Raw genomic sequence first — 23,495 nt, 5'->3', positions numbered from 1 at the left:
CAGCAGAACCTTGGACTCTGATTCCATAGTTTTTTAGTCCAGTTCTTATAGGAATTTCTTCCTATGCCAGTCTATGGGAATTGCTGCATCATGCTGATGTCCAGGGTGGCTGCCAGGTGCTCGTCAGTGATCTCATCGGGTGGATCTCCAGTACTTGGTTTTCTCCACTTAACACCTTTTGGTTGCACTGGCACCTGACGCCTTCTTCAGCCCTTTGTTGCTGCATTCTCAGGCTGGCACCTCTCAGAACCATTCATTCATCGTCCAAGCACTCTCTCTCTTACGTACATTCCCTAATTAATGTTTCCCAGACAGTATTTTGTATAATAACAACTTTACATATTCAAGAGTTGTAGTTACAAAAAAGTCACAAGTTTCTGGGTGGCATTTCTTGAAACAGTCTCTGTCTGAGTGCTGAGTTAGTTACAGTTGCTTTGAAGAGAATGGGCGTCAATTATGTAACAATGCCCTTAATCAATTACAGGGCTTGGCTCCCTGGGACACAGAGAGGGGAGCTGTTTCTGGCTACATAATCCTAATATTATATTCCTAACATTATATTCTAGAGGGGCAATAATTATAAATCTAAACATTTAACAATCTTAACAAGTAATAATAATAATAATAAATCTAAACACTTTAAGTTGTGGGGAACAAATTATGGGGAATCACTTTCACTTGGGGGAATCATTTTTAATACATTAATGTTATCCCTACTGTTACACCTTGGTTCGGTGATGTGGTGGAAGCCTCAAGGGTTAAAGCCGGTTACCTAGTGAAAACTACTGGATGATGGTGTAAAACAAATGATCTTTATTAAGTGGAATGATTCTTTTATCAAAACTAACAATTAGAAAATGGTCTTTTTAACTAACAATTGCCCAATGCTTTTACAGGGTAGAAAACTTGAACACGACTATACCTAACTGATTACAATTCCTAGATTACAATTTACTTATATTAAATCACTATTCCTAATTCGCTTAACGCAGCGCAGCATACAAACGAAAAATACAAAAAACAAAGCTAAAATAATAACAATAAAAAAGGCTACCTACAGCTCATCCTTCCAATGTTACTTTAGGACAGCAGGCGGAGTTAGTCATTGATTTTTGCTGTTACAGGTTAACAACTCCTGGATTTTTCTTCTAACAATTGTACCTAGACTAAAACATAACACTATCACACAACACAAAATTACACTAACTATACAATGCAACTTGCTTATACCTCACAAGATTACAAGATATGATTAATACAACTTAACTACTGACTAAGCTAACAATTGATACCTTTAAGTAATACTTACAAATCCAGCAATGATAACAACATGAAGACACACAAAAACTCGGAGCAAGCTCAGGACTCGCGCACCCCTATCTTTGACTCGAAGGGTGGGGAAGGCAGCCTCAGGGTGATCAATCCTTCAGCTGGGCAAAAAAACCACGTGCCCTCAATACACGGAACACCTCCATCGAACAAAGGGGTTGAGGGTCTTTTATAGCTACAGGCATAAAGTAAAACAAGAAGACCTTTTATAAATACATTAGAAGCAAGAGGAAGACCAAGGACAGGGTAGGCCCACTGCTTAGTGAGGAGGGAGAAGCAGTAACAGGAAACTTGGAAATGGCAGAGATGCTCAATGACTTCTTTGTTTCGGTCTTCACCGAGAAGTCTGGAGGTGTGCCTAACGTAGTGAATACAAGCAGAGAGAGGGTAAGTTTAGAAGATAGGATACACAAAGAACAAGTTAAAAATCACTTAGGAAAGTTAGATGTCAGCAAGTCACCAGGTCCTGATGAAATGCATCCCAGGATACTCAAGGAGCTGATAGAGGAGGTATCTGAGCCTTTAGCTATGATCTTTGAAAAATCATGGCAGACAGGGGAGATTCCAGAAGACTGGAAAAGGGCAAATATTGTGCCCATCTATAAAAAGGGGAATAAGAACAACCCAGGAAACTACAGACCGGTCAGTTTAACGTCTGTCCCAGGGAAGATAATGGAGCAGGTAATTAAGGAAATCATATGCAAACACTTGGAAGGTAATAAAGTGATAGGGAATAGCCAGCATGGGTTTGTGAAGAACAAGTCATGCCAAACTAATCTGATAGCTTTCTTTGATAGGATAACGAGCCTTGTGGATAAGGGAGAAGCGGTGGATGTCATATACCTAGACTTGAGTAAGGCATTTGATACGGTCTCGCATGATATTCTTATTGATAAACTAGGCAAATATAACTTATATAGGGCCATGATAAGGTGGGTGCATAATTGGCTGGATAACCGTAGTCAGAGAGTTGTTGTTAACGGTGCTAAATCCTGCTGGAAAGGGATAACAAGTGGAGTTCCTCAAGGGTCTGTTTTGGGACCCGTACTATTCAATATCTTCATCAATGATGTAGATATTGGGATAGAGAGTACGCTTATTAAGTTTGCAGATGATACCAAACTGGGTGGGGTTGCAACTTCTTTGGAGGATAGGGACATAATTCAAAATGACCTTAGCAAGTTAGAGAAATGGTCAGAGGTAAACAGGATGAGGTTTAATAAAGAGAAATGCAAAGTGCTCCACTTAGGAAGGAACAATCAGTTCCATACATACAAGATGGGAAGCGACTGTCTAGGAAGGAGCGTGGCAGAAAGGGATCTAGGGGTCATAGTGGACCACAAGTTGAATATGAGTCAACGGTGTGATGCTGTTGCAAAAAAAGCAAATATGATTCTAGGTTGTATCAACAGGTGTGTTGTAAGCAAAACTCGTGAAGTCATTCTGCCGCTCTACTCTGCACTAGTTAGGCCTCAGCTGGAGTACTGTGTCCAGTTCTGGGCGCCACATTTCAAGAAAGATGTGGAGAAACTGGAAAGGGTCCAGAGAAGAGCGACAAGAATGATTAAAGGTCTAGAGAACATGACCTATGAAGCCAGGCTTCATGAACTGGGCTTGTTTAGTTTGGAAAAAAGAAAATTAAGGGGGGACATGATAGCGGTTTTCAAATATCTAAAAGGGTGTCACAAGGAGGAAGGAGAAAATTTGTTCCTCTTGGTTTCTGAGGACAGGACAAGGAGTAATGGGCTTAAAGTGCAGCAAGGGAGGTTTAGATTGGACATTAGGAAAAAATTCCTAACTGTCAGGGTGGTCAAATATTGGAATAAATTGCCAAGGGAGGTGGTGGAATCTCCCTCTCTGGAGATATTTAAGAACAGGTTAGATAGACATCTGTCAGGGATGGTGTAGGTGGAGCTTGGTCCTGCCTTGAGGGCGGGGGGCTGGACTCGATGACCTCTCGAGGTCCCTTCCAGTCCTATTATTCTATGATTCTATGATAACCTGATATCCGGTACCTTATTAGGGTCAGTTCCCTGGCCGGGCCTGATAGGCTGGTAATGAGGTAACGTGAAATACTGCCCTATAGGATTTTTCATGATGCCCGCCTGATGGCCCCGTGGACAGTGCTGGGTGTGGGCATGGTGTGGAACCTCAGGCCTGGGGGCCAAATGCGGCCCCCAGCTTGCCTGGATCTGGCCCCCGAGGCTCCAGGGGTTCTCCCCCCTCCCCGCCGCATTGGGAGCTTGTGCTGGTACTCCAGACCCCCCCATGACCTCCCACAATGCTGGGGCACACAAAGTCTGCTAGGCTGTCCTCCCTCCTGCCCCCCTCCAAGGCTCTGGTATATGAGGGGAATGTGGGGAGTGTTTTTCTCCTTCTCAGTTGGGGGCCACGTCAGTGAGGGGTTTTGTATGCAGCACTCAACTGATTTTTCTGTGACTCCTGACCTAAAAAAGGTTGCCCACCTCTGCCATAGGGAAATGCAGCCAGAGGTAGCAGGAAGCAAGGGAAAAGGCAGTGGAATTGAGGGTAGCGCTTGTCTGATTGTGAAGGGCTACTTGTACCTGGTGAAATGGGGGTAGGGCTAACCCTGGGAAAACATGCACCAGGGTCTCGGAGTGACTTCTTGGACCTAACAGAGGCAGGATCCAAGGGGGCCCTACTAGAACCTGCTGCACAACCAGGCGCACAAAATGAGGGGGTCTAAAAGAGCTCAAAAAATAGATTTGAGAGTCCTCAGTGGATAGTTCTTTGAAAACAACTGCTCAGGGTGCCGTGGCAGTCACACGGGATAACAAGAACAGCTTGGACAGTAATTAGGGTCCATTCTACAAGAGCCTAAGCTGATTCCATAGCTTCTTTTAATAACATCTTGGCCTCAGGAGTCACGTTGGTGTCTGTTGGTGCGCTGATGAAATGTCAGGCACTCGGACAGTCACCTAGAGAAGATGGAATCTTCGTCCTATCTTTGTTACCCCGTCTCCGTGAGTGGGAAGGCTTGTAGCAAACCACTCGGTTGTGGAAGTGAGGGGGGTTACTTTGAGTAGCTGATGTTCTACAACCTGCAGTGTCTGCATGTTTCCATGACCCACCATCCGCCCCACTGTCTGAAGGCCTTGAAAGGTTTTGGCCAGTGAAGGACCTGAGTGGCAGTTGAGCCACCTGCCCTTTGTGCCTGGCGTGATGGGTTGTGTGAGCATGTGGAGACTGCTGGTGAGAGGAAAATGTCATATATCTCAGGGTGCTCGGTACCTGTCAGTGGACAGCCCCTCAAAGCTCGTCGGTTACTCTCAGGTCAGTGACTTCCCATTTTACCTGGATGTGGGTGTGGCTCAGGGAGGAGGAAATGGGGATTTTCTAGCACACGCTGATCACAGAGAAGAGTTTGGAGCCGCTCTCCCTGGTGAACGATGCTCTCTACTCGTGTTCTGCCTGGTACTAGTTTAACCCTCTCAGGAGATGGGTGGGCTTCCCTCGTTGGGAGCGGAGTTCCTGCCTGACACAGCTCGTTGCCAGGAGGCTTACGCAGCTTACGTGTCCTTTTGTCACTGTCCTTGCCTTGCTCTGAGCTGTGTCTGCCTTGTATCCCCCCACAACTAACCCCTTCCCAGCCTTCCCCACCCAGACTGAATCTCCCTTAGCAGCAAGGCCTCTGGCCGCTCTGCTCTGCCTTTGACGGAGAATTTAATCCGAGGGTTCGGATGGGGGCCCAAACCCGACCAAATCAATTCCAGACACCCTTCTTAAGCAGCCAGCTTTATTCAGGAATGCATTCCAGGGCAAAATCCTCCAGGGTACTCAGGAAAAAGTTTCTGCAACTGCCCAAACAAAAGGCAAGGTCTTTTGTACTATCTTACATGGTAATTACCCCCTTTCACTGACCACTTACAGTTGCATGCATATACAGGTCATGCCCCTTCGCACCAAATTCCCTCCAATCATCATTTGTCCCCTCGCAGTCCCTTTGCAGGCCTTACAACAGGTTCAAACCAGTTTCACCTGTCCCCTCCTTTTGTGTACCTGTGTTCAAGCACGTACCTCTTTACAAAGACCAGACTTAACATCCAGGTCACAGCAGAGGTCATACTGACAACAAATTAACTTTATCCTTCACCATTCACCTGCCTTGTCTTTCCTAGTGGATCTTGTTGGTGGCTACAACATTGGCACCATCAGCCACGACAGCAAGATTGACTGGCTGGAGCTGAATGAGACGGGGCACAAGCTTCTCTTCAGGGACAAGAAGATGCAGGTGAGGCCCAAGGGAAGGGGGGAGTGAGCTGGGCATCCCAAGAGCAGGGAAAGTGGGTGCCTCAGCATTAATCCAGTGTCCCCCCCAGGCCATGAGGGGATCCAGCGCTCAATCCCGGGGGTTGAAGCCTCTGGCCACTGCCCAGCATCTAAGCTTGCTGCTACCTTCGTGCCGCTAGGCACATTCTCAAGGCCCAGCCCCTCTGCCCAGCACCCTCTCCTGAGAGCTGCTCCCATGCTGCCCAGCCCCTGGAATCAGTACTGACCCCTTGGACTGTCCCCCAGCTCCAGCCTGCGGCATTCGGGGCCCACAGTTTGGCGGGGGCAGGTGAGAGCTGTTACACGTGGAACACAAGGATTGTACCACTTGCTGTTTAATCACACAGGAAATACACAGCTCTTGTGGGAACACACATCCTGAACACAGTGCTATACACTGCCGCTTCCCTTTCCCTGCAGAGACAGCCGAGTGCCACAGATTCATGGATACCAATCACCCCAAAATAACCAATAGTCCTGCAGCACCTTAGAGACTAACAAAACAAGTAGCTGGGATCACAGCCCGCTTCTTCAGGTGAATGATCACCCAGTCTGACACACACACACCTCGCCTCTCGCTTCTCCAGAATTTTTCCTGGAGGCGATCTTTTGGGAAGACTGTTAATCTGGATTTTAAAGTATCCACTGATGGAGCATGCATCTTGACTCTGGGTAGATTGCTCCAGTGGTGAAATACTGCCACTGTTAGAAACATGCCCTATTTACAGTCTGAACTTGTCTGGCTTCCACTTCCAGCACTTGGGTCATGTTGTACTTTGTGAGATTGACAAACCATTACTGTTCCCCATGTGGTGTTGTGGCAGGGGTCAGCCCTGTGCCTGGTACTATCAATATTGTCATTAACAACTTGGATAATGGAGTGGAAAGTGTGCTTATAAAATTTGCAGATGACACCATCCTGGGAGGGATTGCAAGCTCTTTGGTAGACAGGATTAGAATTCAAAATGACCTTGACAAATTGGAGAATTGGTCTGAAATAACAAGATGAAATGTTTAAAAGCACAAAGTACTTCACTTAGGAAGGACAAATCAAAAGCACATCTGCAAAATGGGGACTAACTGGCTATATGGTGGAACTGCTGGAAAAGGTCTGGGGGTTCTTGGGGATCAGCACTACCCTGGCCCTGGCCCCAGCACCCTGCCATCCACCCCAGTGCCCAGCAGGACCATGTCCCTGACCTCAGCACCCTGCCACCTGCCCCAGCATCCTACCCCAGCACCCTGCCACCTGTGCCAGATCCTGCCACCCAGCAGCACCCTCTCCCTGGCCTCAGCACCCACTAGCATTCTGTCCCCTGCCCCCACCAGCACAGTAGGGACCACATTAGTGAAGCTTGGAGGGTTTTTTTGCGTCTCACTTGTGTGGCCCCAACTGACTTTTCTGTGGGTCAGTTACCCTTGACTCAAAACAGGTTCCCCGCCCCTCTCCTAAATAAAGACAGTGAGTCTGACATACTATTTTATTTCAAAATGAAGCCTGGCCAACATGCCCCCAATTGGGGCCAAACCCCCATTTCACTGCAGCATCATAACACTCCTGCACCACCTGACCCCAAATCTGAGCCTGTCATGCATTGGAACCCCGTCCTGAGCCTCTCACATCCCCAAACTCCTGCATCCCCACATCCTCAGGCTTCTGCCATAACATTCCTCCACCATCCACACATGGCAAAACTGTGTCCTGAGCCCATCATACTCACAGCCTCCTTGACCTGAGCCCCTCACATAGCCAACCCAAACTCCTGCACCCTCACATCCACACGCCTGTGGCTTGCTCAGCACCCCAACCTTCCACCTGAGCCCAACACTCCCCAGCCTGGAGCCCCCTCCCCGAGCCAGCACCCCCTTCTCCTGCATCCAAATTCCCTCCCGGAGCTTGCACTTCTCACCCCTTCGCACCCCCAAATCCCTAATTCCCACCCCAGAGCCCGCACCTCCTGTCTCAACCCAGTGAGGGTCTGTCTACACTACCCCGCTAGTTCCAACTAGGGTGGTAATGTAGGCAACCGGAGTTGCAAATGAAGCCCGGGATTTGAATTGCCTGGGCTTCATGTGCATAAAGCCGGGCGCCGCCATTTTTAAATGTCCGCTAGTGCGGACTCCGTGCCGCGCGGCTACACGCGGCACGAACTAGGTAGTTCGGACTAGGCTTCCTATTCCGAACTACCGTTACTCCTCGTTTCACGAGTAACGGTAACTACCTAGTCCGAACTACCTAGTTCGTGCCGCGTGTAGCCGCGCGGCACGGAGTCCGCACTAGCGGACATTTAAAAATGGCGGCGCCCGGCTTTATGCAAATGAAGCCCGGGCAATTCAAATCCCGGGCTTCATTTGCAACTCCGGTTGCCTACATTACCACCCTAGTTGGAACTAGCGGGGTAGTGTAGACAGACCCTCACTGGGTTGAGACAGGAGGTGCGGGCTCTGGGGCGGGAATGAGGGATTTGGGGGTGCGAAGGGGTGAGAAGTGCAAGCTCCGGAAGGGAATTTGGATGCAGGAGAAGGGGGTGCTGGCTCGGGGAGGGGGCTCCAGGCTGGGGATAGCAAGTGATGGAGAAGCGGGGAACAGAGAGGATGGGGCCTCAAAGGGGTTGGGTCTTAGGGAAGGAATGTGATTTTCATGCATTGGTGGGACCCCCCCTTTCTTTGTGTTTGTTTTTGCTTGACAAACCCAAGGGTTCCTTGACGTTCTGAAAAGCTGAGAAGGGTTCCATGGCTTGGACAATGACCAGCCACGGTTTGTCACCTGGCCAGGGAAGAGGGTTAAGCGAAGGGGTGTGGCTACCTCGGGGGAGGTGTGTCGGGGGGGGGTGAGAAGGGGCAGTTTTTGCCTGGGCAATGACGAAGAGAACAGACTAAATGGAGGCCTGTGGACCCCACCCCAAGGGGTCTGAAGCTGCCTGCCCCTCACTCCGATGTCCACATGGAACCCGGGCTGGGCTGTATCTCTGAGAAGCAATAAACCCTCCTGGTCTACTGGCTGGCAGAGTCACATCTGGCTGAGGACGGGGGTGCAGGGTCGGGAGTGCCTGATGCGCCGTCACAGACGGGTTCCCCAGATCATCCCAGTAGGCTGTCTGGGAGTGGCCCCACAGTGTACCCTAGCACCATATACCAGGGGCCTGCCACCTCCCTGAGCTACTCCCTCACTGTCGGGGCCTGGAACGTCTCCCCCGAGGTGCTGAGCAGACCTGACCCCCGGCAGCATCATAGCAGGGCCTGGGGCAGGGTGCCAGTGTCCTTGCCAGCCGTGGGTAGTGGCCCAGCCACAGGCCCTGTTGATTCGGTCTTTCCCCATCTAGTTGCAGCTTTATGACATCGAGAGCGGCACCAAGACCACGACCCTGAACTACTGCTCCTATGTGCAGTGGGTCCCAGGCAGCGACGTGGTGGTGGCTCAGAACAGAAACAGCCTCTGCATTTGGTACAACATCGATGCCCCAGAGCGAGTGACCATGTTCCCGCTGAAGGTAACGTTCCCCGGGATGCTCCGGGAGGGCGCTGGGCAGAGCGGCAGAAAAGGGGTGGGCGGGCGAAGTGGGGCGCTCTCTGGGCGACATGACCTTACCTGCGTTCTGCGTGTGCCTGTGGAGGGCAAGGCAGAGCAGTGCCCGTGCGCCTCGCCGGCGGAGCGGAGGTGCTGAGCTCTGGGCGGCTCTTTCAGGGGGATGTGGTGGCTCTGGAGCGGAGCAGTGGGAAGACTGAGGTGCTAGTGACCGAGGGGGTGAACACCGTGTCCTATACCCTGGACGAGGGACTCATTGAGTTTGGAACAGCCATCGATGACGGGGACTACGGCAGGTGAGTGCTGGTAGCCAGCAGCCGGGGCATGGGGGCGGGGGTGGAAGTGCGGGAAGTGTTGTGACAAAGAGCAGGGCTGGGGAGCAGTGCAGCCCGGATGGTGCTGTTTGTGGGGGATGGGGCATTCGGCACTGCACACAGTGGCTAGGCCAGAGGAAGCTTGGTTAAGTGGGAGAAGAGCCTCCTGCGGGATTATCAGCCCTTCCACTTGGCTGGCTCAGGGAGAGAAAACCCTCAGCACCCTGGGGGGCATAGCCAGGAGCTGTGGGGGGCAGCAGTTCACAGCGTGACTCTGACCAGACTCCCCTGAGCCCAGGGTAGGTAGCAGAAGGGAGACGGTAGCCTGGTGTGGTGTCCCAGGGTGCGTGTGCAGCGTGGGAGCAGAGCCAGGGCGTGCGTGTGTGCTAGGAGATCACCACTGATGTGGAGTCAGTGACGAAGGACGTGTTCTTTATTGCTTCTTCTAACACGGGACCCAGGGTCTCCCAAGGAAATTAACAGGCAACAAGTTTCAAACCAACCAAAGGAAGTGTTTCTTCACATAGGGCATAGCCCCCTGTGGAACTCCTTGCCAGGGGATGTTGTGAAGGCCAAGACTAAAACAGGGTTACAAAGAACTGGAGAAGTTCATGGAGACTAAGTCCATCAGTGGGTGTTACCCAGGACGGGATGGGCTGGTGTCCCCAGGCTCTGCCAGGGGCAGGGAATGGGTGACAGGGAGGGATCACACGGTGATTCCCTGATCTGTTCCCTCGCTCTGGGGCACCTGGCATGGGCTGCTGAGGGCAGACGGGACCCTGGTCAGACCCAGCCTGGCCGCTCTTGCGTTCTTACTCTGCAAAGGGACGGATGCGGGTTCTGAACAGTGAGTGAGGGCGCAAGCCAGGTCTCCTCAGATGCGGAGCTCCTGCAGCCCCCACGAGCCCGTGCGCGGATACAGATGCTGTCTTGGGGCTCAGCGGGCGTGTGGGGCTGGAACTGCACCTCAGCCCATCCGCTGCTGAGGTGAAACTGACCAGGTGACTGGAAGAGAGCCAGCCTAGGCCTCGGCTCGCTGGGCGAGACGCTGGCCCCAGCGAAGTCAGTGGGCGTTCCTGCTCTTGCAGCAGAGTGCCCTGGGACTGTTCCAGGCAATGAGAACTGGCTAGGCCGGGCGTGCTGGCCTCCTGCTTCTCCGTCACTTCCCCACGGAGCCGGTGCTGTTGAACGGAGCCCGGCCGAGAGGCCCACCTGATGGGGTCCCGGGTCTTCCCACAGCCTGTTCCTGCAGGAGGCAGCTGGTTTCAGACCCAGCCAGAGAGCGCGTCAGGGCTGCATGGCGCCCAGGCCTCTGGGGAGACATGCCTGGGCAGGGACTGAACAGGTACTAGAGCGCCCGCCAGAGGGAGGGCAGCTGGATGTGTACCAAAATCCATCAGGGCTTCCCAGAGAGGGTCCCACACTCTTAGCGCAGCGCCCGCTGAAGGGCTGCTCATCCCCAGGGCCTCACAGTGACCTGCCCCCACCCCAGCTACAGGGTTACATGGTAACTCGCCCTCTTCTCCCCCCAGGGCAGCTGCCTTCTTGGAGACGCTGGAAATGTCCCCAGAGACCGAAGCCATGTGGAAGACCCTCAGCAGACTGGCCTTGGAGGCCAAGCAGCTGCACATCGCTGAGAGGTACAGAGGAGCAAAGCACGCCCGGCACCTTTCCTGCGGGGGTCCTCGCTCCCCAGCGCCCCAGCCCAGCGGGCTAGGAACGGGTGTGTTTCTGTGCTCCTGCTGAGCCAGAGCACTGCCGTGGGGTGTTCTCCATGCTCTACCGCCTGTCCTTGGGCAGAGCCCAGCTACAGTCGCTCACGTGGACAGAGCTCCTGGCCCTGCGAGGGTGGCAAACAGGCAGAGTGCGGGGCTCCAGCTGCCGCCTGCAGAGTCAGGCTCTGCTATGGCTTGGGCAGGCTTCACTGGGACAACTTGGCCCAATGTGCTGAGCCATGGGTGTACCTGCTGGTTCTGAGCGCGGAGCAGCCGCTGCTGGTGACGTTGCCCTCCGCACTCTCCCCAGATGCTTCTCCGCACTGGGCCACGTCTCGAAGGCGCGATTCCTCCGGGAAACCAATGAGATCGCCGAGCAGGTGGCCAAGGAATACGTGAGTTGAGCTTCGCTTGTGCCGGACGCTGATTCCCTGCAAACGTCTGTGTGTGCGTGTGCGCCACGCCGAGCTGCGCCGGCCCGGGATGTGCCGCGCCGCCCCCTGCCGCCCCACGCCGCCCCCTGTCCCTTGCCGCCCCACGCTGCCCCCTGCCGCCCCACGCTGCCCCCTGTCGCCCCATGCCGCCCCCTGCCGCCCCACGCCGCCCCCTGTCTCTTGCCGCCCCACGCTGCCCCCTGCCGCTCCACGCTGCCCCCTGCCCCACGCCGCCCCACGCCGCCTCCTGCCCCTTGCCGCCCCACGCCGCCCCCTGCCGCTCCACGCTGACCCCTGCCGCCCCACGCCGCCCCCTGTCCCTTGCCGCCCCACGCTGCCCCCTGCTGCTCCACGCTGCCCCCTGCCGCTCCACGCTGCCCCCTGCCGCCCCACGCTGCCCCCTGCTGCTCCACGCCGCCCCCTGCCGCTCCACGCTGACCCCTGCCGCCCCACGCCGCCCCCTGTCCCTTGCCGCCCCACGCTGCCCCCTGCTGCTCCACGCTGCCCCCTGCCGCCCCACGCCGCTCCATGCTGCCCCCTGCCGCCCCACGCTGCCCCCTGCCGCCCCACGCCGCCCCCTGCCGCTCCACGCCGCCCCCTGTCCCTTGCCGCTCCACGCTGCCCCGTGCCGCTCCACGCTGCCCCGTGCCGCTCCACGCCGCCCCCTGCCCCGTGCCGCTCCACGCCGCCCCCTACCGCTCCACGCCGCCTCCACCCGACACCTCCTCCTCCCCCGACAGCCGCCTCCCCGCCCTGCCGCCGTCCTCACCCGACACCTCCTCCTCCCCCGACAGCCGCCTCCCCGCCCTGCCGCCGTCCTCACCCGACACCTCCTCCTCCCCTGACAGCCGCCTCCCCACCCTGCCGCCGTCCTCACCCGACACCTACCCCTCCCCCGACAGCCGCCTCCCCGCCCTGCCGCCGTCCTCACCCAACACCTACCCCTCCCCCGACAGCCGCCTCCCCGCCCTGCCGCCCCCTCACCCTACACCTACTCCTCCCCCGACAGCCGCCTCCCCGCCCTGCCGCCGCCCTAACCCGACACCTCCTCCTCCCCCGACAGCCGCCTCCCCGCCCTGCCGCCCCCTCACCCTACACCTACTCCTCCCCCGACAGCCGCCTCCCCGCCCTGCCGCCGCCCTCACCCGACACCTACCCCTCCCCCGACAGCCGCCTCCCCGCCCTGCCGCCCCCTCACCCTACACCTACTCCTCCCCCGACAGCCGCCTCCCCGCCCTGCCGCCGCCCTCACCCGACACCTCCTCCTCCCCCGACAGCCGCCTCCCCGCCCTGCCGCCGCCCTCACCCGACACCTCCTCCTCCCCCGACAGCCGCCTCCCCGCCCTGCCGCCGTCCTCACCCGACACCTCCTCCTCCCCTGACAGCCGCCTCCCCACCCTGCCGCCGTCCTCACCCGACACCTCCTCCTCCCCTGACAGCCGCCTCCCCGCCCTGCCGCCCCCTCACCCTACACCTACTCCTCCCCCGACAGCCGCCTCCCCGCCCTGCCGCCGCCCTCACCCGACACCTACCCCTCCCCCGACAGCCGCCTCCCCGCCCTGCCGCCCCCTCACCCTACACCTACTCCTCCCCCGACAGCCGCCTCCCCGCCCTGCCGCCGCCCTCACCCGACACCTCCTCCTCCCCCGACAGCCGCCTCCCCGCCCTGCCGCCGCCCTCACCCGACACCTCCTCCTCCCCCGACAGCCGCCTCCCCGCCCTGCCGCCGCCCTCACCCGACACCTCCTCCTCCCCCGACAGCCGCCTCCCCGCCCTGCCGCCGTCCTCACCCGACACCTCCTCCTCCCCTGACAGCCGCCTCCCCACCCTGCCGCCGTCCTCACCCGACACCTCCTCCTCCCCTGACAGCCGCCTCCCCGCCCTGCCGCCCCCTCACCCTACACCTACTCCTCCCCCGACAGCCGCCTCCCCGCCCTGCCGCCGCCCTCACCCGACACCTACCCCTCCCCCGACAGCCGCCTCCCCGCCCTGCCGCCCCCTCACCCTACACCTACTCCTCCCCCGACAGCCGCCTCCCCGCCCTGCCGCCGCCCTCACCCGACACCTCCTCCTCCCCCGACAGCCGCCTCCCCGCCCTGCCGCCGCCCTCACCCGACACCTCCTCCTCCCCCGACAGCCGCCTCCCCGCCCTGCCGCCGCCCTCACCCGACACCTCCTCCTCCCCCGACAGCCGCCTCCCCGCCCTGCCGCCCCCTCACCCTACACCTCCTCCTCCCCCGACAGCCGCCTCCCCGCCCTGCCACCGTCCTCACCCGACACCTACCCCTCCCCCGACAGCTGCCTCCCCGCCCTGCCGCCGTCCTCACCCGACACCTCCTCCTCCCCCGACAGCCGCCTCCCCGCCCTGCCGCCGCCCTCACCCGACACCTACCCCTCCCCCGACAGCCGCCTCCCCGCCCTGCCGCCGCCCTCACCCGACACCTCCTCCTCCCCCGACAGCCGCCTCCCCGCCCTGCCGCCCCCTCACCCTACACCTCCTCCTCCCCCGACAGCTGCCTCCCCGCCCTGCCGCCGTCCTCACCCGACACCTACCCCTCCCCCGACAGCCGCCTCCCCGCCCTGCCACCCCCTCACCCTACACCTACTCCTCCCCCGACAGCCGCCTCCCCGCCCTGCCGCCGCCCTCACCCGACACCTCCTCCTCCCCCGACAGCCGCCTCCCCGCCCTGCCACCGTCCTCACCCGACACCTCCTCCTCCCCTGACAGCCGCCTCCCCACCCTGCCGCCGTCCTCACCCGACACCTACCCCTCCCCCGACAGCCGCCTCCCCGCCCTGCCGCCGTCCTCACCCAACACCTACCCCTCCCCCGACAGCCGCCTCCCCGCCCTGCCGCCGTCCTCACCCGACACCTCCTCCTCCCCCGACAGCGGCCTCCCCACCCTGCCGCCGTCCTCACCCGACACCTACCCCTCCCCCGACAGCCGCCTCCCCACCCTGCCGCCCCCGTCACCCGACACCTCCTCCTCCCCCGACAGCCGCCTCCCCGCCCTGCCGCCCCCTCACCCAACACCTACCCCTCCCCTGACAGCCGCCTCCCCGCCCTGCCGCCCCCTCACCCAACACCTACCCCTCCCCCGACAGCCGCCTCCCCGCCCTGCCGCCGTCCTCACCCGACACCTCCTCCTCCCCCGACAGCCGCCTCCCCGCCCTGCCGCCGCCCTCACCCGACACCTCCTCCTCCCCCGACAGCCGCCTCCCCGCCCTGCCGCCCCCCTCACCCGACACCTACCCCTCCCCTGACAGCCGCCTCCCCGCCCTGCCGCCCCCCTCACCCGACACCTACTCCTCCCCCGACAGCCGCCTCCCCGCCCTGCCGCCCCCCTCACCCGACACCTCCTCCTCCCCTGACAGCCGCCTCCCCGCCCTGCCGCCCCCCTCACCCGACACCTCCTCCTCCCCCGACAGCCGCCTCCCCGCCCTGCCGCCCCCCTCACCCGACACCTACCCCTCCCCTGACAGCCGCCTCCCCGCCCTGCCGCCCCCCTCACCCGACACCTACCCCTCCCCTGACAGCCGCCTCCCCGCCCTGCCGCCCCCCTCACCCGACACCTACCCCTCCCCTGACAGCCGCCTCCCCGCCCTGCCGCCGCCCTCACCCGACACCTCCTCCTCCCCCGACAGCCGCCTCCCCGCCCTGCCACCGTCCTCACCCGACACCTCCTCCTCCCCTGACAGCCGCCTCCCCGCCCTGCCGCCGTCCTCACCCGACACCTCCTCCTCCCCTGACAGCCGCCTCCCCGCCCTGCCGCCGCCCTCACCCGACACCTCCTCCTCCCCTGACAGCCGCCTCCCCGCCCTGCCGCCGTCCTCACCCGACACCTCCTCCTCCCCCGACAGCTGCCTCCCCACCCTGCCGCCCCCGTCACCCGACACCACCTCCTCCCCCGACAGCCGCCTCCCCGCCCTGCCGCCCCCTCACCCAACACCTACCCCTCCCCTGACAGCCGCCTCCCCGCCCTGCCGCCCCCTCACCCAACACCTACCCCTCCCCCGACAGCCGCCTCCCCGCCCTGCCGCCGTCCTCACCCGACACCTCCTCCTCCCCCGACAGCCGCCTCCCCGCCCTGCCGCCGTCCTCACCCGACACCACCTCCTCCCCCGACAGCCGCCTCCCCGCCCTGCCGCCGCCCTCACCGGGCACCCGCCCCTCCCCCGACAGCCGCCTCCCCGCCCTGCCGCCGCCCTCACCGGGCACCCGCCCCTCCCCCGACAGTCGCCTCCCCGCCCTGCCACCGCCCTCACCGGGCACCCACAGTGCTCCCCTTGCTCCCTCCCTCACAGTGTGCCCAGGCCCCCCCCCCCACTGCCTCCCTCCCAGGATGCCCAGAACTCTGCCTCCCACTGGCTGCCTCGTGGGGGCCGCACAGTGTCCCCCCACACGGGTACCAGGTGAGCCCCTGGCCACTTCCTTTGCCCCATGCCCAGTGCCACGTCCCACAGCTCATGTGAGATGCTTGTCTCCAGGGAGGGGACGGCACAGAGTATTACCAGGTGCGGGCCCGTCTGGCCATGCTGGAGAAGAATTACAAGCTGGCAGAGATGATCTTCCTGGAGCAGGTGAGGGAAGAGAGTGGGGGGTGTCTTTTGCTGGCACTGGCGGGCCCAGGTGTTGAATAGGGGGTGTACCCTGGGGGATGAGGGCTCGTCGGGGGGCCGTGGGGTTTGCCCCAGGGGATGAGGGCTTGTTGCTGGGCCGTGGGGTTCGCCCGGGGCGACGAGGGCTCATCGGGGGGCCGCGGGGTTCGCCCGGGGCGACGAGGGCTCGTTGGGGGACCATGGGGTTCACCCCGGGGGACAAGGGCTCGTCGGGGGGCTGTGGGGGACGAGGGCTCGTCGGGGGGCCGTGGGGTTTGCCCCGGGGGACGAGGGCTCGTCGGGGGGCTGTGGGGCTTGCCCCGGGGGACGAGGGCTCGTCGGGGGGCCGTGGGGCTTGCCCCGGGGGACGAGGGCTCGTCGGGGGGCCGTGGGGCTTGCCCCGGGGGACGAGGGCTCGTCGGGGGGGCCGTGGGGCTTGCCCCGGGGGACGAGGGGTCATCGGGGGGGCCGTGGGGCTTGCCCCGGGGGACGAGGGCTCGTCGGGGGGGCCGTGGGGTTTGCCCCGGGGGACGAGGGCTCGTCGGGGGGGCCGTGGGGCTTGCCCCGGGGGACGAGGGGTCATCGGGGGGGCCGTGGGGCTTGCCCCGGGGGACGAGGGCTCGTCGGGGGGCCGAGGGGCTTGCCCCGGGGGACGAGGGCTCGTAGGGGGGCCGTGGGGCTTGCCCCGGGGGACAAGGGCTCCTTCGCAGGCTGTGGGGTTTCCCCTGGGGTGGGGATCTGATTCCTTGGCTGTCAGGGTTCCCCTGAGGTTCAGTGGTGTAGGAGGAAGAGTCCTACATGACATCCAGAGAACTCTACCAGGGTCTTCCTCCCTGCCTTCATTGCGCTGCCTGTGCCTGCGTGTTCTTGTGGAGGACAGGAGCATGTAACCGCTGCACAGCTCCCCTTGCGTACAGTACGATCACATCTTGCATTGAGAGCTGAAGGATTTACACACGCGTGCTCAGCACCCACGGAACGTTCACTCCTGTGTCTCACACAAACATAGCAGTCCTGCTGGCTCCGGCCAAAGGCCCCTGCGGCTCTGGGTCCTGTCAGCCGACTGCGGCCAGTGGGGATGGACAGAACAGGGAACTGTCCCGTGATCCCTGCCCGCAGCCCACCTCCCTTTCGGTTGCTCGGCAGGAGTCCTGAGCTGTGTTTTCCAGCTCCTGTCTCGGAAGGGCTGCTACCGTCCGGCCAGGCTGTTTCTGCTGAGGGGATGTGGGGGGAAGAGATACAAGAGGCCCCTGGGGGAACATAAGAACGGCCGTACTGGGTCAGACCAAAGGTCCTTCTAGCCCAATAGCCTGTCTACCGACAGTGGCCAGCACCAGGTGCCCTGGAGGGGGTGGACCAAAGACAATGATCAAGCCATTTGTCTCGTGCCATCCATCTCCAGCCTCTGACAGACAGAGGCCAGGGACACCATTTTATCCCCTGGCTAATAGCCTTTTATGGACCTAACCTCCAGGAAATTATCTAGCTTCTCTTTAAACTCTATTATAGTCCTAGCCTTCACAGCCTCCTCTGGCAAGGAGTTCCACAGGTTGACTACACGCTGTGTGAAGAACTTTCTTTTATTAGTTTGGTGAGATCTTTTTGAAGTTCTTCACAGTCTTCTTCTGTCTTTTCTATCTTAAACAGTTTAGTATCATCTGCAAACTTTACTACCTCACTGATTGCCCCTTTCTCTAGATCGTTTATGAATAAGTTGAAAAGGATTGGTCCTAGGACCGATCCTTGGGGAACACCACCAGTTACCCCTCTCCAATCTGAAAATTTACCATTTATTCCTACCCTTTGTTTCCTGTCTTTTAACCAGTTCTCAATCCATGAAAGGACCTTCCCTCTTATCCCATGGCCATGTAATTTACACAAGAGCCTTTGGTGAGGGACCTTGTCAAAGGCTTTCTGAAAATCCAAGTATACTATGTCTACTGGATCCCCCTTGTCTGCATGTTTGTTAACCCCTTCAAAGAACTCTAACAGATTAGTAAGACAGGATTTCCCTTTACAGAAACCATGTTGACTTTTGCCCAACAAATTATGTTCTTCTACGTGCCTAATAATTATATTCTTAACTATTGTTTCAACTAATTTCCCCGGTACCGACGTTAGACTTACCAGTCTGTAATTGCCAGGATCACCTCTAGAGCTCTTTTTATGTTGGTGTCACATTAGCTATCTTCCAGTGACGGAGAATTTTAATCCGAGGGTTCGGATGGGGGCCCAAAACCCCTACCAAATCAATTCCAGACACCCTTCTTAAGCAACCAGCTTTATTCAGGACTGCATTCCAGGGCAAAAATCTCCAGGATACTCTCAGGAAAAGTTTTCGCAATTGCCCAAACAAAAGGCAAGGTCTTTTGTACTATCTTACATGATAATCACCCTTTCCCACTGACCACTTACAGTTGCATGCATACACAGGTCATGCCCCTTTGCATCAAATTCCCTCCACTCATTACCTGCCTCCTCACAGTCCCTTTTCAGGCCTTACTACAGGTTCAAACCAGTTTCACCTGTCCCTTCCTGGTTGTATACCTGTGTCCAAACACGTACCTCTTTACAAAGACCAGACTTAACATCCAGGTCACACAGAGGTCATACTGACAACAAATTAATTTTATCCTTCACCAGTCAGTAGGTGTGGAAGCCGATTTAAAGGATAGGTTACAAACCACAGTTAACAGTTCTGCAATTTCCCATTTGAGTTCTTTTAGAACCCTTGGATGAATGCCATCCGGTCCCGGAGATTTGTTAACATTAAGTTTTTCTATTTGTTCCAAAACCTGCTCTAATGACACTTCAATCCAGGACAGTTCCTCAGATTCATCTCCCACAAAGGACGGTGCAGGTTTGGGAATCTCCCCAACGTCCTCAGCTGTGAAGACTGATGCAAAGAAATCATTTAGCTTCTCCACAATGGCTTTATCGTCCTTGATTGCTCCTTTTGTATCTCGATGGTCTAGGGGACCCACTGGCTTTTTAGCAGGCTTCCTGCTCCTAATGTACTTAAAAAAAAATGTTGCTATTGTTTTTTGAGTTTTTTGGCTAGCTGTTCCTCAAAATCTTTTTTTGCTTATTACAGTTTTACACTTGATTTGACAGTGTTTATGTTCCTTTCTATTTATCTCACTGGGATTGGACTTCCACTTCTTAAAAGATGCCTTTTTGTCCCTCACTGCTTCTTTTACACGGTGGTTAAGTCACGGTGACTCTTTTTTAGGTCTCTTACTATGTTTTTTAATTTGGGGTATACATTTAAGTTGGGCCTCTATTATGGTGTCTTTAAAAAGTTTCCATGCAGCTTTCAGGGATTTGGCTCTCGTCACTGTGCCTTTTAATTTCTGTTTAACAAACCTCCTCATTTTTGTGTAATTCCCCTTTTTGAAATTAAATGCCAGGGTGCTGGACTGCTGAGGTGTTCTTCCCACCACAGGAATGTTAAATGTTACTACATTATGGTCACTATTCCCAAGCGGTCCTGTAATAGTTACTTTCTGGACCTGATCCTGTGCTTCACTCAGGACTAAATCGAGAATTGCCTCTCCCCTTGTGGGTTCCTGTACCAGCTGCTCCAAGAAGCAGTCATTTAAGCCATTGAGAAATTTTATTTCTACATCTCTTTCTGAGGTGACATGTATCCAGTCAATATGGGGATAATTGAAATCCCCTATTATTATAGAGTTTTTTATTTTGGTAGCCTCTCTAATCTCCCTCAGCATTTCAATGTCAGTATTGCTGTCCTGGTCAGGTGGTCGGTAATATATCCCTACTGCTATATTCTTCTTATTGGAGCATGGAATTACTATCCATAGCGATTCTATGGAACATGTTGATTCATTTAAGATTTTTATTTCATTTGATTCTACACTATCTTTCACATACCGTGCCACTCCGCCACCCACCCGGCCTGCTCTATCCTTCCGATATATTTTATATCCCGGTATGATTGTGTCCCACAGATTTTCCTCATTCCACCAGGTTTCAGTGATGCCTATTATGTCAATCTCCTCATTTAATACGAGTTGCTCTAGTTCACCCATCTTATTAGTCAGACTCCCAGCATTTGTGTACAAGCACTTTAAACATTTGCCACTGCTGCTTTGTCTGCCCTTCCCTGATGCATTGGATTCCTTTCTATGTGATTGTTTGTCTGCTCTGGCCCCTTGTTTGCCCTCTCCCCTCCTCTCTTTCTCACTACAGGCTAGAGAATCTCTATCAATGGATTCTCCTCTAAGAGAAGTCTCCCTCCGATTTATGTGCATCTCCGCACCAGTCGGCTTCCCCCATCTCTTAGATTAAAAACTGCTCTACGGCCTTTGTAATGTTCAGATCTCCGCCCGGCCTGGCTGGTCAGAGGGCCATGTCGGAGAGGGCCCAGTTCAGTCTGGTGCCAGAAGCATCGCCCCCGGCGTCAGCTGCACTGTAGCCGCAGCACCGTGGTGGCACACCCGCTGGAGGGCACACAGTAGCGAGGAATTTGCTCTACCTCCGTGAGACACTGGCTACGAAGGACTCAGATCCCTCAGCCCCCTGGCTCTGCCCAGCAGTGCTGCATATGGTACGGCCTCTGGACAGTGAGCCCATTGGGGTCATCTGCGGGGAGCCAGAAGCCATGGCACCACTAGACCAGAGGAGGGGGAATCCTCAGTGCTGGGCTCAGACACTGGTCCCCTCGCAGAGCTGCCTTCTCCATGGAAATGTGGCCCAGAGGTCATGGGGGGCCAGGCCTGTATCAGTGGTCATGTTGGAACCTCTGGGGTCCCCCACAGCCTCTAGACTCTCCTTACTGCCTACTCAGTGCCCCCTTTCGGTGGGGGAGTCCTTGCACCCAGCTGCCCCTCCCATGTCCCGTCCTGGGCCAGTCCCAAGCACCAAGGAGAGGCGTTGAAAGCTTAGGAGCAGCCTATAGAAGAACATAACAATGGCCATACTGGGTCAGACCAAAGGTCCATCCTGTCTGCCAAAAGAGGCCAGTGCCAGGTGCCCCAGGGGGAGTGAACACAGCAGGGAATCATGTGATCCCTCCCATCACCCATTCCCAGCCTCTAACAGAGGCCAGGGACACCATTCCTACCCACCCTGGCTCATAGCCACCGACAGACCTAACCTCCGTGAATCTATCTAGCTCTTTTTTGAAGCCTGTTACAGTCCCGGTCTTCACCTCATCCTCTGGCAAGGAGTTCCACAGGTTGACTATGCACTGAGTGGAGAAAAACTTCCTTTTGTTCTAAACCTGCTGCCTATTCATTTCATTTGGTGACCCCTAGTTCTTCTATTGTGGGAACAAGTAAATAACTTTTCCTTATTCACTGTTTCCACACTAGTCGTGATTGTATAGACCTCGATCGTATCCCCCCTTTGTCTTCTCTTTTCTAAGCTGAAAGGTCCCAGGCTTTTAAACCTCTCTTCACATGGGACCTGTTCCAAACCCCTCATCATTTTTCTTGCCCTTTTCTGAGCCCTTTCCAATGCCAAGAGATCTTTTCTGAGCTGAGGTGACCACATCTGTGCACAGTATTCCAGATGTGGCTGTGCCATTGCTCCTCTGGCCATGGAAACAACGACCAACACTGGCACTTTCATCCCTGGATGCAACAGCCAGCATGTAGCCAGACTCCAGTGGGGCCTCTAATTCTTCCCAAAGCAAAGTTCAGATCACCTGGCAGGAGCAGGGCGGGAGGCTTCCCGTGGAGAGGTGTCAGCTGTTGGGTCTTTGGGTCTCTTTCTTGGTCCTCCATTGATACAGGCTGTTGTCAACCACCATCCCTTTCCGCACCCCCAGCCCCTGTCAGAGCCAGGATGCCTGACACAGGCTCTCATGTCCCTGCTCTGCCCTTCATCCCCAAGAGGGAGCGGTCCTTAGGCCTGAGCCGCTGCCACGTGCATCGTTCATGTTACCGACGGTCCCACCTGGGCCCGGCTCTGGCGTGTTCTTGCTTTTCTTCGGCCAGGAGGGGCAGGGCCCCCGGGCAGCACCGTGCGTGGCAAATCCTCAGGCACAAGCCAGCTGGGATGGCTCAGCCTACAGCTCCAGCCAGACCTCCCCGGCTCTCCTCCAGCATCATGGGCCATGTGGGCCTTGGGCTCTGCCTCCTTCCCGCAGCCGCTAGTGCAGCTCTGCTTCCTGCCTGGCCACTGGTCCCGCCCCCTCCCGCTCTGCCGTGTGGGCCCTCCTCTTCCCCCAGACAAGGGGCTTCTGCTGCTGACTCCCTGGGTGGGAAAGGGAAACACAGAGTCCCAGGCTTTAGGCAGCATCTCGCTCCTTGGGCAGGAAGTTGCAAAGCCCCCCATTGTAACGCATCCTGTTCCTGTCTGGTGCCCCTGGCGACCAGGAGCTGTGCACCCACCCCACCTGGCTGCGAGCCTGGGCCTCCCAAGATCCCATGGCCAGGAGCTCTGCATCCTTCAACAAGGACAAGTTCAGAGTCCTGCCCTTGGGACGGAAGAATCCCAAGCATTGGTACAGGCTGGGGACCGACTGGCTAAGTAGCAGTTCTGCAGAAAAGGACCTGGGGACTGCAGTGGATGGGAAGCTGGATGAGAGTCACCAGGGCGCCCTTGTAGCCAAGAAGGCTAATGGCATATTAGGTTGCATTAGGAGGAGCATTGCCAGCAGATCCAGAGATGTCATCATGCCCCTTTATTCAGCTTTGGTGAGGCTGCATCTGGAGTACTGTGTCCAGTTCTGGGCCCCCCACTACAAAAAGGACGTGGACACATTGGAGAGGGTCCAGCGGAGGGCAACTAAAATGATGAGGCGCCTGGAGCACATGACCTACGAGGAGAGGCTGAGGGATTTGGGTTTGTTTAGTCTGCAGAAGCGAAGAGTGAGGGGGGATTTGAGAGCAGCCTTCAACTTCCTGAAGGGAGCTTCCAAAGAGCCTGTACCAATGCTTGGGATTCTTCCGTCCCAAGGGCAGGACTCTGCACTTGTTGAACCTCATCAGATTTCTTGTGGCCCAATCCTCCCATTTGTCTAAGTCACTCTGTACCCTATCCCTGCCCTCAACCATTTCTACTTCTCCCCCCAGCTTAGTGTCGTCCGCAAACTTGCTGAGGGTGCAATCCATCCCCTCATCCAGGTCAGTCATAAAGATATTGAACAAAACCGGTCCTAGAACCGACCCTTGGCGCACTCCGCTAGAAACCGACCGCCATCCTGACATCGAGCCATTGATAACTACCTGCTGGGCCCGGCCTTCTAGCCAGGTTTCTATCCATATTACCGTCCATTTATCCAATCCACAGTCCCTTAACTTTCTGGCAAGAATATTGTG

The 23,495-nt window shown here is 57.3% G+C and overlaps 1 protein-coding gene across 1 annotated transcript in view; it reads left to right on the top strand.

Annotated features, from left to right (window-relative positions):
- Positions 1-23,495, top strand: part of LOC102459190 (intraflagellar transport protein 172 homolog) — a 112,651-nt gene that overhangs the window by 56,237 nt on the left and 32,919 nt on the right. The window contains 6 exon segments of the mRNA XM_075915731.1: positions 5,469-5,581; positions 8,943-9,110; positions 9,305-9,441; positions 10,992-11,099; positions 11,485-11,569; positions 16,096-16,188. Of these exon segments, the coding sequence (XP_075771846.1) occupies positions 5,469-5,581; positions 8,943-9,110; positions 9,305-9,441; positions 10,992-11,099; positions 11,485-11,569; positions 16,096-16,188 (704 nt within the window).

The sequence above is a fragment of the Pelodiscus sinensis genome, unplaced genomic scaffold, assembly GCF_049634645.1.
Source record: "Pelodiscus sinensis isolate JC-2024 unplaced genomic scaffold, ASM4963464v1 ctg89, whole genome shotgun sequence".
NCBI classification, from domain to species: Eukaryota; Metazoa; Chordata; order Testudines; family Trionychidae; genus Pelodiscus; species Pelodiscus sinensis.
Note: the sequence above shows the minus strand (reverse complement) of the source record. Positions and strands in the feature narration are given on the sequence as shown.